At 41.6% G+C, this 19,700-nt stretch overlaps 2 protein-coding genes across 2 annotated transcripts; both read left to right on the top strand.

The window, feature by feature from the left end:
• The first annotated feature begins 956 nt into the window (after positions 1-956).
• On the top strand, positions 957-1,904 carry LOC127225951 (olfactory receptor 3A2). Its single transcript, XM_051190066.1, has one exon. It carries the CDS (start codon positions 957-959, stop codon positions 1,902-1,904), a length of 948 nt encoding a protein of 315 aa, XP_051046023.1.
• A 7,539-nt stretch (positions 1,905-9,443) lies between these two features.
• Positions 9,444-10,391, top strand: LOC127225175 (olfactory receptor 3A1). Its single transcript, XM_051188902.1, has one exon. The coding sequence runs from the start codon at positions 9,444-9,446 to the stop codon at positions 10,389-10,391; it is 948 nt and encodes a 315-aa protein (XP_051044859.1).
• Positions 10,392-19,700: the final 9,309 nt, after the last annotated feature.

The following is a 19,700-nucleotide window of genomic DNA, read 5'->3' as shown; positions in this document are numbered from 1 at the left end:
AGAGAGTTTTCTTGATAAATAGAAATAGAAGATAAACATTCTGAAAATACTTATCTAGACATTCTTGATTTATGTATAACTGCTCTCCCTGTCTCTCCCCTCTCCGTGTTCCCCTCTCCCTTTCTCTCTCCTCTCATTATGTTGCCTGGGCTGGCCTTCAACTTGAATCAACCTCTTTCATGTGTCACCATGACCGACTTTTAATTACTTTTTCCTGTTACTAATTTTCTAACAATTCTGAGTTTCCGTGTTCTTTTCTCCCCCTTGAGTTTTACTTAGTTTCACTGCTGGAAATTTCTGCTTTGTTTTATTTTTCCATTGCATGTATATACTACATCTTCTCTATCCATTAACCACCTCTCATGGTGTGGGAAGAAATGTCTGAAGTAATGATACCATTAGGCAACTGACAGGTGAGGTTTTGAGGTAAAACCAGAACTGGAGATAATAAGTAAGGTTTGGCCAAAGGAGAGAAAACAGCTGTCTTAGGGATTTATTGCTGTGAAGAGACACCATGACCATGACAAGTCTTAAATAAGAAAATATTTACCTGGGGTATTGGCTTACAGTTTCAGAGGCTTAGTTCATTATCATATGGCGGAGAGCATGGCAGTTTGCAGGCAGACATAGTGCTAGCTACATCGTGATTAGAAGACAAGAAATATACTATGACACCGAGAAAAGCTTAAGCAAAAGAGACCTCAAAGCCTTCTCCCACCATGACACACTTCCTTCAATAAGGCCACATCTATTTCAACAAGTCCACACCTCCCAATAGTGCCCCTCCCTATGAGCTTATGGGGGCTAAATTACATTCAAACTACCACAACACCTCCTGGCAAACACAGAAATTTACCTCCAGGCTTAGCATATGAAAATGGATCATTGTATTTTTATTGACTAATTACATTAAAGGTGGATCATTTCTATTCTGAAATGTCTTATAACAGGAATTCATGGAGTCCAAATTTGAGAGCAATGGAACAGCAGTTACTGAGTTCATTCTTCTGGGCTTGGTAGAGACAGCAGGGCTGCAGCCAGTCATCTTTGTGATCTTCTTCTTTGCCTATTTGCTCACAGTTGGGGGCAACCTAAGCATCCTGGCAGCTGTCCTGGTGGAGCCCAAACTCCACACTCCCATGTACTTCTTCCTGGGGAATCTGTCCATGCTGGATGTTGGATGTATCAGTGTCACTGTTCCATCAATGTTGGGTCGTCTTTTGTCCCACAGGCGCACAATTGCATACGGAGCCTGCCTCACACAGCTCTTTTTCTTCCATCAGCTGGCTGGGGTTGACTGCTTCCTGTTGACAGCCATGGCTTATGACAGGTTCCTGGCCATCTGCCGGCCCCTCACCTACAGCACCCGCATGAACCACACAGTCCAGAGGATCTTGGTGGCCACATCCTGGGCTTGTGCCTTCAGCAATGCACTGACCCACACTGTGGCCATATCCACACTCAACTTCTGTGGCCCCAATGTGATCAATCACTTCTACTGTGACCTGCCCCAGCTCTTCCAGCTCTCCTGCTCCAGCACGCAGCTCAATGAGCTGCTGCTCTTTGGTCTGGGTGTCCTCATGGCTGGTGCGCCTGTGATTCTCATTGTCACCTCTTACATCCATGTGGCAGCTGCAGTTTTGAGAATCCGATCTTCTGAGGGGAGGAAAAAAGCCTTCTCTACATGTGGCTCCCATCTCACTGTGGTAGGCATCTTTTATGGAACAGGTGTCTTCAGTTACATGAGACTAGGTTCAGTGGAGGCTTCAGACAAGGACAAGGGCATTGGCATCCTCAACACTGTCATCAGTCCCATGCTGAACCCACTCATCTACAGTCTTCGGAACCCTGATGTGCAGGGTGCCCTAAGGAGAGTACTGACAGGAAAGCGAGATATGGTATGAGTGTGATCAGGAGGGAAGAAAAACACAGTATAAACTGGCTATGGTTGTGCATGCTTGTAATCCCAGTGGAGGCAGGAGGATAAGAAATTCTATCTCATCTTTGACAGCAACTTCGAGGCTAACCTATGCTGCATGACAAACTATCTCAAGAAGAATAAAAAAATACATTAATACAAGATTTTCCCAGTATATATTTGTTTTATTATTCTGCAAGTATTTCTATAAGTCATGGTATATACAAATCTGGAGCTGAATGAAATAAAAAATTGAGATTTATATGTATATTTTTCTCTTACCCATACACAAACTTTACACTATTTTATTATTCCAATGGTAAATGAAACTGTTCTTTCCAAATATTTGGCAGCAGTGGCTGTTACAAATAAACTCTTCTAATATACAACTAACTGTAAATAATTAGAAGTTATTATTATATATTAAAACTTGCTGTCTTGAGATGTAATTTTTGGAGGTTCACCTACGCTAGGTTACATTTTCAAATATTGTATTTTCCATGATATGGTTCAAACTGTGATTTCTTCCCCAATTCATCTACAGACTCTCTGGCCCTTTGGCCCACAGTGTGACTTATTTGGAGATGATGGTAATTATAAACTAATCATCCTCTCATTGGTGTGGATGACCCCACAGCCATGCATTTACAGGCAACACTAGTTAGACACAGTGAGGTATTTATTTAAAAAAGAAAAGAGGACATGAATCTTGGAGGCAGACATGTTGGGGCAGGTGTCCAAGGGGAATCCATCAGGGGTGACGGAGGTAGACATGATTAAAACAATTGTGTACACGTATGAAATTCTCAACAATTTAAAAACTATTTTTTTTCAAGTAAGGAAAGTGTCAATGATTAGGGTGAAATGAGGTTGTGTTGGGGTCCTAAGTCAATGAGGTGGCCTCCTGAGATTAGGATCCTCAGCTACTCTCACCCCATGACATATGAAGATGCAGTAGGAAGGTGACTGTCTGACCGCCAAGCCAAGAGAAGAAACTTCCTCAGAACCCGGCCATGGTAGCAACTGAATCTTGGACTTTGTGTCTGAAGAACTGTAGCAAAATACATTTCTAGTGCTTAAACCACCCAATACCATCCTTTATTATGGCCACCTGAGCTGGGTAATGCGATGCATTGGTGCTGCTTTGTTGGGAATTGTCTTGTTGTATCCCCTGCCTAGTATTTATACAGACTGTTAACAATTTTCATACTGATTTTTAGAAACTCTCCTGTATATTTTTTCAAATAATTCCAGCCTCCTAATTTTCTATTTTTCTTTCATTTTTGTTCTTTTTATCTCCCACGAACTGCAATTTTTATATTTTATATCTTCAAATATGTCTTTTTATAAGTTTATAAACATTGTGTTATAATTATAAGAAAATTAGTTTTCAACATTTCCCCGGATGTACAAACAACCACCCCAGACAGGTAAGACATTCCAGACCACTCACCTTGTACACACTCCCCTATGCCAAAAGCTCCCTGACCACCCTACCCAGACAGGTTTGAGGTCTTCAGACCCTCACCCATGACTGCCTGGCCTGGACAGGTAAGCTGTCCTAGGGCTTTGCACTTCACGTGCACACAACTTATGTGTACACTTACACACCCAAAAGTGCTCCACACAGACAGGTTAAAGGTCTCTAGCCCTCCCATCTCCCATGAATGCTTCTGATGCTTGAAGCCCATTATGGTCAGGTTAGAGGTCTCCATTTCTCCTACACATAATTCCATCTCTCCCTACCTTCCCTGGAGAGACAAAGTGAATTTCCCTGTCTGCTCCTGCACACACTTCCACAGCCCTGTAAACATCAGACCCGGACAGGTAATGAAATGGTTAATGGGTAAAAATCATCTCTGATCTCCACTCTGATTCTTGTCCCACCATCCTCCAAGAATGGAGCACAAAGACAGAGAAGACTACAAAACAGATACATTTATTTGCCAATAAGGGATTAACAATCTTCAAGTAGGACCAGGTGGGCCTTAATTAACTACATCTTTAACCACATCCAGCCAATCAAGGAAATCTATCAAAAAGTTATGAACAATTCCTGTTGCTGTGGTTATCATTGCAGCCTAGTTCAACCTGGGCCTGCTGGGGGCTCTGGCTGTCAAAAGCTCTTGGGTAGCCCAGTGATTTTATAAAAAATTTTAATTTCAACTCTTCCTTTCCCTGCATCCAATGCCTTCTATGCCCCCTCCTGATGGGAGATGTCATTCTGTATATGTTTCTCATACTGGTTAATAATAAAGCACTGTTGGCCAATAGGAAAGGAAGATAGGAGGGACTAGGAGACAAGGAGGAAAGAGGAAGTAGGAAGGAGGAGTCAAGATGGAGAGTCTGGAGAGAGCTGTATGCGGCAGCTGGCTCTGGTAAGAACACATGGACGTACATAGATTAACACAAATGGGTTAATAACTAAGGCAGAGCTAGCCGATAAGAAACAAGTAACCGGGCCTATAGAATTATATCTAATACAGAGTCTCTGTGTATTATTTGGGGCTGGCGTGGCGGCGGGACAAGACCAGCAGCAGTGGCAGGCTGGAAAACCCATACTTCTTACAGATGGCGCCCACATGGCTAATAAGAACTTCCACTAAAAATTTAACAAAAGCTTAAAAAGAGTTTTAAAAACAAAAAAACAGAGACTAACAAGGTTTCATGGTTTTTTTATTGTTACAGTTACATATATATAAATGTGTAAATATGTGAGAACAACCTGCTGTGTCTATTAAGTATTGCTTGTATGTATATGATTTCAGGACTGACCACTTGGTTTTAGATAACCAGTTAGGGGGCTCATTCTTGGGAAAGACTTATTCTCCCTCTGCTAGTATCTCTTAGTTTCCTGAAGTTCTTTGTCTAAGGTCTGGGATTCTGTGAGGCTTACCCCTTCCATGATAGCATAACTATTGGTATTATCATTGTTTATATCCTGCTTAGGCAGCCCTATTGTTGAGGTACCATGGATGTAGCTTCCCTGTCATTTCTAGGAGACACAATCTCATGGTAGACTCCCGGATCCACTGGCTCCTACAATTTTTCCAATCCCTCTTCTGTGATGGCCCCGGTGTAGGAGCTGTGTTGCCTACTATCGTCTGATTCCTAAACCAGTAGAATTACCAACTGTATTCTACATTCTTGTCCTTGTATCCACAATACCTTTAGTTTTGAGGCCTCATCAAAGATGCTTCTTTTTGCAGCAGATGGAGACCATCACAGAAATCCACAGATAGTCAAATGCAGAGGACAGATGACTGTAGGGTGCCAATATCCAAATGATACAACTATAATGCAATTCCCAAGGTCAGAGAACAACAATAAAGAGGATCAGAAAGACTGTAAGAGCTAGAGGACCAGGCTGTTTGCTCTGAGATAGTGCATTCTACAGATGACAGGGAGTTACAGTAATGAAATCTTGACAATATGGTTGCTTAAACAAGATCTACACAATGACAACACCAATTGGCATCCCAGTGTAGCTGAGAAAAATCTCACAAGGCCCCAAACCTAGACAAAGAACTATATACAATTCATGGCTGCTAAGAGAGGGAGAAAATCAGTCTTCCACAGGGATGAACTCCTAATAGGTTATCAATCCCAAGTGGTCATACTCTACACATACACACTTATATAAGGAACACTAAATGGAATCAGTAGGTTATATTTATATAATAATAATAATAATAATAATAATAATGATAATTTTAAAAATGGGTCATGAATTGGAGAAGGAATGGGAGGGCACAAGGGGAGTTTAAAGAGGAGAAATTTGCAGTGGGAATGTTGTAAATATAGTTCTCATGTATGAAATTCTAAAAAATTGTTAAGTAACATAAACAGGAAAGCAAGTGCTGCACACACTGTGTGATCAATGGGCCGTTTAGGAGATAGAGAGGGTGCTGCATAGCATGGGTGTTGAGACTATGTTCCTTGGAATGGTATAAATGCATATTTAAATGCCTAGCCCTCAGATCCCTGTGTGGCTATAAGAAAATAACTGAAATTAATTTATTAATCTGTAAAATGTGAAGGATATAGGTATATGGCAGAATCATTGGAAGGACTGATTGGAACTTAATCAACTCCATGTAAAGTTCTTGATACATGAATATAGCAAACATGTATTAAATATTATTGTTTTTAAGTTATCAAAAGTGTATTGTGTATATTGTTGAATTTAATTCTCATAGAAAAGCTAAGGAAGGAACTCATGTGCATTTCACAGATGAGAAAGTTGAGGCCCAAGGGGAACAAGCAGTTGCTAAGAAATGGAGGACAAGTCTCTCCATCCCACAGAGTGTGTACCACCTCTGGGGTTTGGGCAGCTAATCAGTTGTTGAGAGGAATAAAGAGTGTGAAGGATGTATTGCACAGCTGCTCCAATTCCCTCTTTCATCATCTGTATCACTAAGGCTCCCAGCCTCAAAGGGCCTGGCCTGAAACCCACAATAGGGAACACCTTTGTCCCCCTCAACTTCCTGTTTTTCCTAGCACAGTGTTTCCAGGGCCTCCCCCAGGAGCATTCCAGGAATCTCAAGGCACAGTCCCTCTGGCCCTCACTAACAAGATTCAAGGTGGGAACACATTTCATCCTTGAGGATTTGGTTTGGTTGCCATGGGCCTCTTCTGATTCTCCTCCTTTCCTGGGTTTCCCCTTCATCCCCAGACCCAAAGAAGTTTCTCCTCTCATCCACAAGCTTAGAAGTTAGCCTTGCTCATTTCTCAACCCTGTTTGTAGCAGGCAAGAAAATGAGCCATTTTCTTAAAGACCCCATTTGGTCCTAGCTCCACCTCTAATTTTCTGAGCGACTTTGGGACAGCAGACTGCTCTTTATGCCCCTCTGCTAAACTGAGTTTTTGTCTTATCTCCTGTATGTGCCTGTAGACAATATGAAGGTGAGAACAAAGATAGAGGAAACATTCTGAGTTCCCCACTGTGATGTGAAGCTCCATTGCCTCACCACGATGGTGTTTATTAGGGCTTATATTTTTGACTTGACCTTGAGTGTATGCACCCTTCTCCCATTTCCCTGGACTAATTTTGAGGTCCCAAGAGGCTGACACTATGCTGGAATATCCCCAGGACAGAGATGCCTGAGTCTCTGTCTTGTTTCTCTCTCTCCCTCTTCACCCTCACTCTCTCTATATAGCTTCTTACTGCTTTTACTGAAGCTGAATGAGTTTGTGTTTCACATCTTTTTCCACAAAATCACATTGGTTCCTGAACCATCACCAGGTGAGTTTTCAAGGCCATTCCTCTGCCCTTAAATCACTTGAAGAAGGGGACTTCAGCTCTTTCTTAGCTAGTTGACTTTCCTGGCTTTACAGAAATATTGATCAGTGTCTTAAAATAAAAGAGTCCTGCCCTAGATGACAGGTCTTCTGCAAGTACGTGCAAGAGCTGGTTCAGCATCAGCAAATGTCCTCACCGGTTACAGTCCTCACCAGCAGCGACTGTCCTCCCAAGATCCTACCAACCACAGACATCTCAATGGTGGTGTGAGGTGACTTCAAATGTGTTTAGTCTCTTCTTGATTGAGGTCAAGACAGAAACTAGTGTTCTTTGCTGTGGCATGGCTGTTTCTTTTTAAGAAGCAACTGTTCTGACTGTAGAAAAAAGTGATTTCTAAAGTTTACATTAAAAGATATTTTTGATCATCATTCCACCTGCAGGAAAACCTTTGCTTCTTACTCAACTCTGTCCATCCTCCTTTCAAAATTCTTCAGAGTCAAGTTTGTTCAAATTCATATTTGTCCCTTAAAATTTTTTGATAATTCTTGCTAGTCACCAATGATCCTTTTTGTTTTTTTTGTTTTTTTTTTTTTTTTTTTTTTTTTGTCAACCAGTGCATCCACCCACTTATTTGTGAAGTGGTGCACAGATACACTGGATCTATGCATATAGGTCCCAAAGAGAAATACGCTATGGATCCTACACTTGAATCAAACTAGATTGGTTAGGTAAATAGCTAAATGATTTTTACAAGGCAAGCATTATGTAGAATATAATCAAAGTGCATTAGGAATGTGAAGACACAAATGTCACTTTGGAATGGGCAGGAACTGGTCAGGAAATAGCATCATTTGCACCTAGTCTTGGAGATGTGGCCATAAGACACTGCAAGGGCATTCTGTGCAGAGAAACTGGCAGAAGCAATTATGACGATGTGGGAAAGCCTGCCGTGGCTATGACCCACTACGGTGATAACTTGAACTTCAACTACTTGCCTCCAAGCAAGACATTGAAGTCCACAAAAGCCCAGTCACAGGGATTATGAGTGGAACTTTGAGTCATGGGAGTGGTTCAAAGAGAGCTTCATAAAGAATTTAAGAAAGGCAAGGCCCTGAGCCCTTGTGACCCTGGGATTAACTGGAGTGTTAGAGGTTAAGTAAGAGCAGGGGTTCTGGAGGGTTAAATCTGCTCTGCCTGTGTCTCTTGCTTTATGCATGCTCACATTTTTCTTGATGTAAATCAAATGATAAAATCGTATTCCTTCTACAGTGCTGCTGAAGGAATTAATTAACTACTACATGGAAAGTCCTTAGAATAGTGTCTAGTCTAGAGCAAGCTTCCCAATAGCTCATCTGGGAGTGTTATCAGAGGATGACCCAAGAAAACTGTCCATATCAAAGGCATTGGTTGCTGCAGAGAAGGAGAGATCTGTTTCTCTCTTGTCCCACTAGTTCACTGTGATGTGGTATTTAGTAGGTTTGCATGACCAGCTTCTGGTGTGACACTCATAGCATTTAAAACTCGGTCTCAAATGTAGACAAATTGGAAAGCTGAAATGAACAAGGGAATAAATGCCACCTTAGTTAAAGCCACTGGTAAATTGAATTTTATTTTATACACACACTCTGCATCTCATAACATTATACCATGAGAGTTTTTCTTCTTACGAAAGCACAATAATGAATTCATTTTTCACTTTTCCCATCTACACACTGGTGTCATATAAGTAAACAGGCACTTCTTGAATTTTAACTCCGACTGTCTTGACAGCTTTTATTTTTTCAGATAAACAATTTCTTCCCAACATACAAGCTTTCTTTTCTTAATTCTATTTCACAGGATTAGTGTTGTGAATGCTGCAACACTTATTGTAAAATTAAATATAATGGTTCCATCCTTCTCTGTTCTCATTCTCCTGGGATAATCAGATGCTGTCCTCTAGCAAATCTTACTGTTTCATTACACCAAAACTAGGGTGTTTTTTCTTTAGAATGAAGAGTGGATTTGGCCTGTGATTTGTGTGTGCAGTAAGCAATTATCTGATACATGTTACAAACACATTGACACTCAAGCAGGTTACATTTTTTAAAAATTGTTTCTTTGCTTTTTGAGACTATTATGTAATTACATCACTTCGAGGAAGGAAAGGGAAGGGAGGGAATGATATTAAGTTCCTCTTTTAAATTTATAATTGGTAAGTTTCCCAGTAGCTATGATTGAAATTTCCCAAATTCATTGAGAGACATGATTGTTTTCCTACTTGGTTGTTTCTTTAAGGAACTCATGCAGCCAAAGCCCAGAGCCAATGGAACAACGGTTACTGAATTCATCCTGCTGGGTTTGGTGGAGACACCAGAGCTGTGGCCAGTTGTCTTCATACTCTTCCTCTTGGTGTACATGGCTACAGTTGGGGGCAACCTTAGTATCCTGGCAGCCGTCTTGGTGGAATCCAAACTCCACACACCCATGTACTTCTTCCTGGGGAATCTGTCAGTGATGGATGTGGGGTGTATCAGTGTCACTATCCCGTCAATGTTGGTTCGGCTCTTGTCCCACAAGCGCACAATTGCATACGGAGCCTGCCTCACACAGATCTTCTTTTTCCATCTGCTGGTTGGGGTTGACTGCTTCCTGTTGACAGCCATGGCTTATGACAGGTTCCTGGCCATCTGCCGGCCCCTCACCTACAGCACCCGCATGAACCACACAGTCCAGAGGATCTTGGTGGCCACATCCTGGGCTTGTGCCTTCAGCAATGCACTGACCCACACTGTGGCCATATCCACACTCAACTTCTGTGGCCCCAATGTGATCAATCACTTCTACTGTGACCTGCCCCAGCTCTTCCAGCTCTCCTGCTCCAGCACGCAGCTCAATGAGATGCTGCTCTTTGCAGTGGGTTTCATAATGGCAGGAACCCCCATGGCACTTATTTTCACCTCCTATATCCATGTGGCAGCTGCAGTTCTGCAAATTCGCTCTGCTGAAGGCAGGAAGAAAGCCTTCTCCACATGCAGCTCTCACCTTACTGTGGTTGCCTTATTCTACGGCACCGGCATCTTCAACTACATGAGACTTGGTTCCATCAAACTTTCAGATAAGGATAAAGCTATTGGGATTTTCAACACTGTGATCAATCCCATGGTAAACCCACTCATCTATAGCCTCAGGAACCCTGATGTGCAGGCTGCCCTCTGGAGGGTATTCACAGGGAGAAGGCCAGCAGCTTAGGGAGGTCTCAATGATCTGTTTACCTGTTTCTTTTAAAGCTTAACCCAGTGATGGAGTGTCCTGTAGTGACAAACACTGCCACAAATTGTTCAGAACTGTTTCCACCTCAGAACTTAATTTAAGGGATAATAATTATTGTTCCCTAAAGAGGTTGTGCCCAGGTATAGACTGTGTGTACATAGTTCTCCCAGGTCTGCCCTTTGATGAGTCCCACCTTTAGTCACTATAGCTTCCTTTTAGCTGGAGTTTCCAAAGTGTCTCAGAAAGCATCCTCTCCTCCTGGAGAGATTTGTTTATTCTTCAATTTCAGGAAGAGTTGGTCTGTCTGTGCAACATAAACCTAGAGGGGGAAAAGTTCATTCCTCCTACAAAACTCATAGGATTCAGATGGAACAGCGAGGAAGCTTGCTCTGTGGCTTCATATTCCCCAGTAATCCTAGAGATCATGGTACCTGAATGCAGGTTACAGGAAAGTTATGATGCAAAATGAGCTTCCCTCAATTACCATTCTTTCATGTTTCTAAACTTTTGAAAGATAAAAATTTATAACCTAAACATTTCAACATTTCATAATCCCCCATTACTCAATATTAAATTCCTCTCTAAAATCCATGTGTGAATGCACATCACACTGTGATGCCTCTCCCTGTCAGGGAAAGAGTGTGGCTATAACCTAGTATTCTCATCCTGTTTTCTGTTCGCCAGCCATTAATCCAGCCATCGCTCAGGTGCATCTCCTTCTCACATGTTTTTTTCAGACTAATCACTTGTTCTTGACAGTGTTACTGTCTAGTTGATATTTCTGTGATCCATTTCTCTAACCCTCTCTTTTGACCTGAATCTGATGTGGGTGGGCAGACTGGAGGGATGGGCTAAAATAGAGATGGAAAGAAAGTGTGCAGAAGAGGGACATAAAGAAAGATGGGAAGTAGAGCATTTGTGGGAAAATGTAAATGAGTGATGGGGCAATAAGGAGAAATCCAGGTAGAAGATCAAGTAGAAGGATTGAGAAAAAAATAATAGCATTAGAGAGGGCGACATGGGCTACAGGGACAGAATATAAGATGAAAAGAATGAAAAACTACATTGCAAGAGGCTGTTAAGATTTGAGAGGGATAGCATTTGTATGTCAGAACTTCCCATTCTCTGTGGTCCAGCAATAACTGGTTCCTGTCAGCCCAAAGCTGTTACTGTAGTCCATCCCCTGTACCAAGAAAACATTATCTCTGGTTTTGCGGGGTATGCTAGAGTGCCTAGGGACTCAGATGCCATTTCTATAGGCAGAGATGTACTAAAGTCAGGAAGAGTGTCTGACAAATGAGGAAATACATCAAAGATGAGGGAATGTTGGGTATGAATCCCACAAAGATTGTGACCAATACTTGGTCCACATTCCTGCCTCTTAATTAATTCCTACTAATGTTGTCAATAGACAGGTGGAAAGATGGGTCTTTCTTGATCTTTTTAGACTCATCAGACAAACTTCAGGAAATATACGATGGGTTTCCTACAAGGGTTTTGGAAAATATCAAGAGTTCTTACCTCTGCTGTCCATGTTGCTCTTGAACTTGAACAAATTCCTTAGCATCTCTTGACTTGTACTTGGCAGGAGGGACAAAGCAATCATCGAGGCTCTCTCATCACTAGTTCTGTCAGTAAGTCTCTAGAAAGATTCTCATCTACAATTGCAGCAAATGGCCACTTGTTCCACCAATGTTTGTCACCACCAGCATTTAACACTGCAGCAAAACACACCTTGTTTGCCTCCAAGACTCCAGAGCTTCAGGCCTTCCCAACAGCTTGCCATTCATGCCATGCTTCAAGCAGTGACTTGCCATGGTATAGTCACTGGGTGAAAATGAGCAACTGATATCAATATCACAAAGAAGCACTTTGGGCATGACCCCATTTCTATGTTTACCTATAGAGATTATAGGGTTTCTTGAACAATTTGGATGCTTCTTTTTCCTTCGAAATTGATGTCCTATTTATTTTTATTCCAAACTAGAAATTTCTTCCCAATTTAAATTTGCCATTAGCCATGAAATACATCGTGTTGTAAAAGCTCAAATGGCACAGAATGTCACCACTGCCTTTCTACACCAGGGCCACAACAATGCTCCACACGCCCACTCACATACACATTCAAAACCCCACACACATGACTTTGCTACTAACTTTTCTCTTTTATATTTTGTAATTATAGAAATCAATCTACAAGCATATCTTATCAATTTAAATAGCTATAAAATATTCTACTTTATATATTAACAGTGGTTTACTTCACCAAGTCACTGATAGTTTTTGCTTTTATAAATGTTAATAATTGTGAGATTAATTTTTATCTGTGTTCCATGCATATGCAATTACCTCCATTGGTTAAATTCTTACAAGTAATGTATTAGTGTGGGTGCATGTGCATGTGTGCTAAAGGAAATACAAAGACAAATTTACTCTTTGGTAAGTATTCAGTCTTTGTTTTGGCCAAAAAAATGTGAACCTTTTTGCATCTTGATTGGCAGTGTGTGAGAATGCTTGTTACTGCACATCTTTGATGTCAGTGGGTATTATAAATGTATCTTTTGTTTTTAACAATTAAACGCAACATTGTGTTGTTCTTTAATTTGAATTTCTTTGTAAATGTGGTTAGTTATCTATAAGTGGATGGATGGACAGATAGGTAGATACCAATATATTTGTTATTTTCATTACCTTTCAGCAAATTGTCTTTTCTGATATAAGCAAGGACACAGTAAAGTAACAATCAAACTGACCACCACATGGTTAGGGGGAGGCTTTATTGTAGGTTAGAGAGAGAGAGAGAGAGAGCAAGCAGAGGCATCTGGAAGAATCCTGAGCAGAGAGAAAAAGAAGCAGCATGAAAATGGACAGGTGTAGAGAAGTGGGGTGTGGAAAGTCATGTGTGTTACAAGGAGGACAGGTAGCTAAGGGGAGGGAAACCTGTGAACTGGAGCAGCCTTGGAGTTTATGGTAGCAGAGGAGTTGAGAAGGGCCAGGATGCTAGTGTGGACTTTGGAATGCATAACAGATACATGTGAATAGGGACCAAAGGTGTGTGGAGATTAGCATGGGTTTAGATTTGTAAGGAAAAGCCATGTCTGGCAAGCAGAAACCTATTTTACAGACTCTTCATTAATGCTGCTCCTTCTGTAGTCCAACTTGAGCTGAATCAAGACTGTCATTTTGGGATTATCTACTGGCTTTGGGGAATTAAGGTTCCCTTTAGAATTGCCATCAGATTTTTGGGAGTGGTGTAGTTTCTCCTTTGGTTAGTTTGCTTATCTTTTTAGAATTTTCTCCACTATTAATTAAATAAAACTTATCTGGTAAGTAAAAAATTGTACATATTCATGGGCTAGCATGCTTTAGTACACATATACACTATATAACCTTTTGCAGTGATTACAAGACAGAGTTCATATTCCAAGACGGCACATTTGCCTTCTACCCACCCCCATAATTCTCAAATCCCCTTCTGTCTTTACCTTTTAGAACCTTTACTACCCGAATTGAGGTTTGCATTTTCATGCAATTTATCATCTTTGTGTCAAGTTCATAATAAAAGGACTTCCTGTTTAAACATTGTACTAATGTTGTATCTGTCTGTGATACCTTTTAGGACTTCATGGTTACCCTTAAAGCCAAGAATTTGATGTATTCAGTGCCTGTTTTTGTGTACATTTGAACTTTCATCTCAATTGAATGAGTTGTGAAGTGTCCCATCACAATAAAATGTATGTTTGGTCACCTATAAAATATGTGTGATAAGCAGCAAAAGGCAAAATACTGTATAAGATCAGAGCTGTCCCCCTAGGGAGACTTTTGTTAGATACATTTACCTGACAACTAACATATACTATGAAAACAAACAAATCCTGTAGGAATCCCAGAATTCAGAGATGCCAGATGGAAACTTTGTACTTTTTACAATTCTAACAGGAATCCAAGAGATGGGGTTCAAATAGACAAAAGAGGCCAACAGATACAAACTTTACAAAGGAAGATAAGCACATACAGGAAAAATAAGCAATACCATCAGAGGAAAGTAAATTAATGCTACAAGGTCACTAATGCTGAGCTTCTGGAAGATTCTTCCCCCTTCAGCCTTTAGCCTATTTCTTCACTACAGTAATGTCCTCTGGAGCTTCCCAGGAAGCTTGAACAATGATCCCTCTGGCCCCATGTAAGGTCCCTGCTCCCAGAGTCTCCTGGCCCCTCCCCGAGTGCTCCTCTACTGTGTCTACCATCATCCTGCCAGAGCTTCCACATGCTTCTCAGTGGTTTATTAGGACCAACTCCAAGCATCTCTGCAAAGATGTCCAGTCCAGCTGTGGTGATATTTTCCAGTATCATGTGTATCTCCATATCATCACATTCAGCCCCCACTCCTTGGTCAGGACTTGTGCTCACATTTCCTCCAGGAAATGGAGGAATTCTCAAGTCTGGACAAGATGCCTAGACAGTGAGTCAACTCCTTACTGCTACTGAAACACATCTCTATAAACTGAATGCCTTAAAACCACAGAAATCTATTATTTCATCTTTCTAGACTCAAAAGTCTGAAATAAGTCCAGTAACACTGGTGTAAAGAACTTAGCAGGGACGGCTCTTCCTGGAGGTTTTAGGGAGAGACTATTTCAGATCTCCAGTTCTACCACCTCTTGGCATCCCTTGACTCACTGCCATCCCCCTCATTCCAACAATGTCCCTCAGCCTGTTGCCTTTTCTTCTACACTAATGACTTCAGAGCTATTAGAACTGGTATTGCTTGATCACACAGAATGGGAAACCCAAATCTTCTACCTCTGATGTATTAACTTTATTTCTCACTAGATCATCAGCATGTTGCCTTCCTGTTGATGCATGCCATCATGTCTAAGACAATCCACAACTTCCAGAATCATGTTCAGATCCCAAGCCACCCTCCCAGCAGTCTTCTCTAATGAGCTCCCTGGAGGAAGTCCTACATTCTTGTGGACTCATTAGGGAGCTGAGACTGAAGAAGTCTTCTCCTCTACTCCTGCATCTCTCCCAAGACCTCTTCTTGCTCTCAGGTTCAAGTTAAGTTTGAAAATGGACTCTATGCTCAAAGGCCCTGGGTTACCATCTGGAAAAGAAGGTATCTCCTTGGCTAGGTCCCTATTAGTCCCCAACTGTACCTCTTGCTTCCAGTGAGACCAATAAAGACATAGTCACATCATCTGGGCCTCAGTGGCCCTATTGTTCAGTGGGACTAGAATCATCTGCCCTCATTCCATCTGCATGAGAAAACCTAAATGGCAGAGAGGGTGAGACATGTGGCTATGTTAAGGGCTGAGATGTTTCCTTCTACAGCCTTTCCACAATCCAATCCTTCTACTTTCTATAGGAAGGCCAATTTCCAAGTCCCCAGAACATTACAGTACCCTGACAAAGGAGATGTCATCTTGCTTTTTCTTCACGCATACCCCGTCATGCAGCCCAACCCCTTGCTCTCTGGTTGGATAGCAGAGTGTGTGGAGCTCCTTCATCTCTTTCACTAAGCCTCACTGGTTTGATGTCCAGTCTAGACAGCTATGCTTACATGTCCTTCCTCTGTGCTAGTAAAATAGAGAAGGGCCTTATGCCATCATCACCTCAAACTTGGCATCATACATAGTGTAACAATGTTCCTGGAAAGGAAAATTCACTTAGGAGAAGAGGCAGGATGGTGGCTCAGGGGCCCTGGCTCCTTTTCTGATCCCCCTTTCCCTGATCTCTTATGAAGCCTATTCTCTCTTGTGTAAGAGAGAATTGGTGAGGTCAGTTCACTTCCATGTCCTACTTCCGTTGCATCAGACATCCTAGAAGCTTCCCTTGTTGACCTATTCACCACTGAGAGCAAGAAGGGACTTTCATCATTGGGAGTTCCAAGGGAGAACTGTCACTGCTCAGAGGAGCCTCACTGGATAGATAGCTCCTAGTGGTGCTCAGGTGACTCCGTGATACTCTGTAGGCATCTCAGATGAATTAAAAGTCCTTTCAGAATCCCAGTGACATTATGTAAGCTGCATGTTCAGCATTGTGGCAGGAGTGTAGGTGGTGTTTCCTGTCCTGACCACCTGTTTCCAAATAACCAGCAGCTGCTTCCCATATAACTGACTCGGGGACTTAATATAAATTTTAAATACTCAGCCAATAGCTCAGGCTTGTTATTAACTAGTTCCTCCAACTCAACACATTTCTACGAATCTATGTGCTGCCTTGCCCTGAAGCCCATGGCTTTTACTTGTGTGTCTGACTCATTCTCTGTCTGGCTGGTGATTCCTCTGACTCCGCCCTTCCTCATCCCATCATTCTCAGTCTGGCTTTCCTGCCCAAGTTTATCCTGTTCAGCTATTGGCCAGCCAGCTTGACTGTGACATATATTCACACACTGTATAGAAGGGTTATTCCACAGCATTTCTCCCTTTTTCTAATTAAAAAGGAAGGTTTTAACTTTAACATAGTAAAATTATGTACAACAAAACAGTCATCAAGTAAGAATTACAGTCACAATATCAAGTATATTTGGCAAAATTAGAGAAAATATTCTATTATCTTATCTTATCTAAAGATTTATACCTAATTTACTTTCCATCTTAACTAAGGAAACTATAAATTTAACTATTTAGTCTTTAACACCATCAAAGACCCCAGAAGGATGAAATATTATCTAATAACAGGGACATCAGGATGCTTAGTCTCCCAAAGTTCTTCTGTAATGTTAGAACATCCAATTCTGGCCTACAGGCCTAGCATATCTGACAGACTTTCCTGTGAAGAAGGGAATTTTGAAGAACCTTGTCTTGGCTTTTCTGCATGGATCTGTAAGTCCCAATACAGACTTTGTCCGGAGGCAGTATGTGGAGTTTGTTGGCGTGTAGATTGCTACAGACCAAATTGACAAAATGAATCAAGCATGTTCTGTCCTCAATTCAATTAGAAGGAACAAGTCTCAAGAAGTTCTCTGTAATGGGCATTTAGGAGAGGGAGGCAGCAGAGGTAAGCCTGTTCAGATGGGGAGCTTTTAAGGCTAGGTTTCTCATTGTGTCAAGTCTTACATTATGTGAACATGCTGAGTTGGCAGAAGCCATTGTGGTCACCAAAAGCAGTATAAACAGGAAGGTAGGAAACCTGGGATCATGACCTAATGCTGAAGTGAACCTGAGAGGACAAAGAAAAGGAAACAAGAAAATAAAAGGGAACCCAATGGAAACAGGAACAGTTAACTATCCACACATCTGTAAAGAGCCCTTGTCATCATCAGCTGTCAATTTAAAAATCATGCAAGTATCTACTTTGTCAAGAAGGAACTAAAGCAAAACCAGGATCAAAAAACCAAACCAAACCAACCAACCAACCAACCAACCAACCAACCAAACAAACAAAAACAAACAAACCAACAACAACAACAACAACAAAAACAGGAAAGCTTCCCAACATCAGACAGTGGCCTTTATCAAAGCCTCTCAGGGTGTGTTCTTTAGCTAGCCTTTGTATTATCTGTTCCCCCTTTTTTTTTTTTTTTTTTTTTTTTTTTTTTGCATATAGAGTATTTTTTATTTAATTTTATATAACAAAGTCCAATTAAATGAAAACAAACATTTATACACAATATTTGGGAATTTGGGCGTCGTTCTTTCCAAACTACTTCCTGCTGGTAAGGGGCGCTGTCTTGGGGGGATTCGAAGAAGATTCAGATATCCTAGCTGTAGTCTGTAGGGCTGTTTTGTCCAGCTGTTTGGAATGTAGGATCAGCATGTACTCTGTTTCAGGCGGTCTGGTGTGATCAAACCACATTAGTCTGGAAGGAATCCACATCTTTTCATTTTCTGTGGAAACAAAAATAGAAATACTTTTCCCCAGTAACTTGTTCTTCAACTTAAATTTTGGAGTCAAAGCGTTTTTTTTTTTTTTTTTTTTTTTTTATTATTATTATTTTACATGTCGATCCCAGTTCCCTCTCCCTCCCTCCCTCCCTCCCCCCCAAGCCCTCCCTCCCTCCTTCCCTCCCTTTTGCCCTCTCTACCCTCTCCCATGCACTCTAAACACCCTCCCCTCCCAACCCCCCACCACAATACAATATGTAGGGGAATGCCATCCAGTTGGGGTCATGTAGATCTGACAGGTCCTGTGAAGTAGGGACTAGGGCTTCTCTCCTATCTCTAGAATAAGGCAGTTATCCCTCCATGGGGGATATGTTTGCAAAGTCCTTTTGTGCACCAGGGATACATCCTGGCTCCACTGTCTGAGGTCTCTTAGACTGCTCAGACCTTCTGGCTGAGACCCATATTCAGGGGGGTCCGAGTCAGACCGCTGTTGGCTTCCCAGCTATCAGTCTAGTGGCCCTTAGCTCCTCCTTGTTCAGGTAAGCTGTCTCTATGTACTTCTACCGCATGGTCTTGTCCTCTCCATCTGCTTCTGGGTTCTAGTTTGACTCAGTGTTTATGTATGGGTGTTTGCTCCTGTTTTCAACAGGCATTAGTTGAGGACTCCATGGAGAAGTTAGTTGTTGATCTCACTCTCCGGGAAGGGCATTTATGATAGCCTTTCCACGGAAGCTGAGATTGTTAGTTGGGAGCAGTCTTGTAGTTCCCTCGACCTTTCTTTGTGTTCAACTTTATCTTCAAACCAATATTGGCTCCCTCTTTTATGTTCTCTCTCTCTGTCTCTGTCTCTCTCTCTCTTTCCTATTTTCCATTCCTAACCAGGCTCAATCCTCCTAGTCACACATGCCTTCCTCTCCTCCCTCTCATTTTCTCCTACTTCTCTCTCCATTAGCTGTCCTCCCCCACTATACCTGAGGTCTGGGGGACTTGTCCCTTCCCAGTTCTGTGAGGGACTTTATATGAATCTCTTAGAATACAACTTGTATCCTATTTCCTCTGGTGATGTGAATTATAGGCTGGTGATCATTTGATCTAGGTCTAAAATCCATATATGAGTGAGTACATACTGTGTTCCTCTTTTTGTGACTGGGTTACCTCATTCAGGATGGTTTCTTCAAGTGCCATCCACTTGCCTGCGAATTTCAAGATACCATTATTTTTTTCTGCAGAGTAGTATTCCATTGTGTAGATGTGCCACATCTTCATTAACCATTCTTCAATTGAAGGGCATCTAGGTTGCTTCCAGGTTCTTGCTATTACAAATAGTGCTGCTATGAACATAGTTGAACAGATGTCTTTGTTGCATTGATGTGAATCCTTTGGGTATATGCCTAAGAGGGGGATTGCCGGGTCCTGTGGTAAACTAATTCCCATTTTCCTGAGGAACCGCCATACTGAT

The sequence above is a fragment of the Phodopus roborovskii genome, unplaced genomic scaffold (genome assembly GCF_943737965.1).
Source record: "Phodopus roborovskii unplaced genomic scaffold, PHOROB, whole genome shotgun sequence".
Lineage (NCBI taxonomy): Eukaryota > Metazoa > Chordata > Mammalia > Rodentia > Cricetidae > Phodopus > Phodopus roborovskii.
The sequence above is the reverse complement of the archived record's forward strand: the minus strand, read 5'-3'. Positions and strand labels throughout refer to the sequence as shown.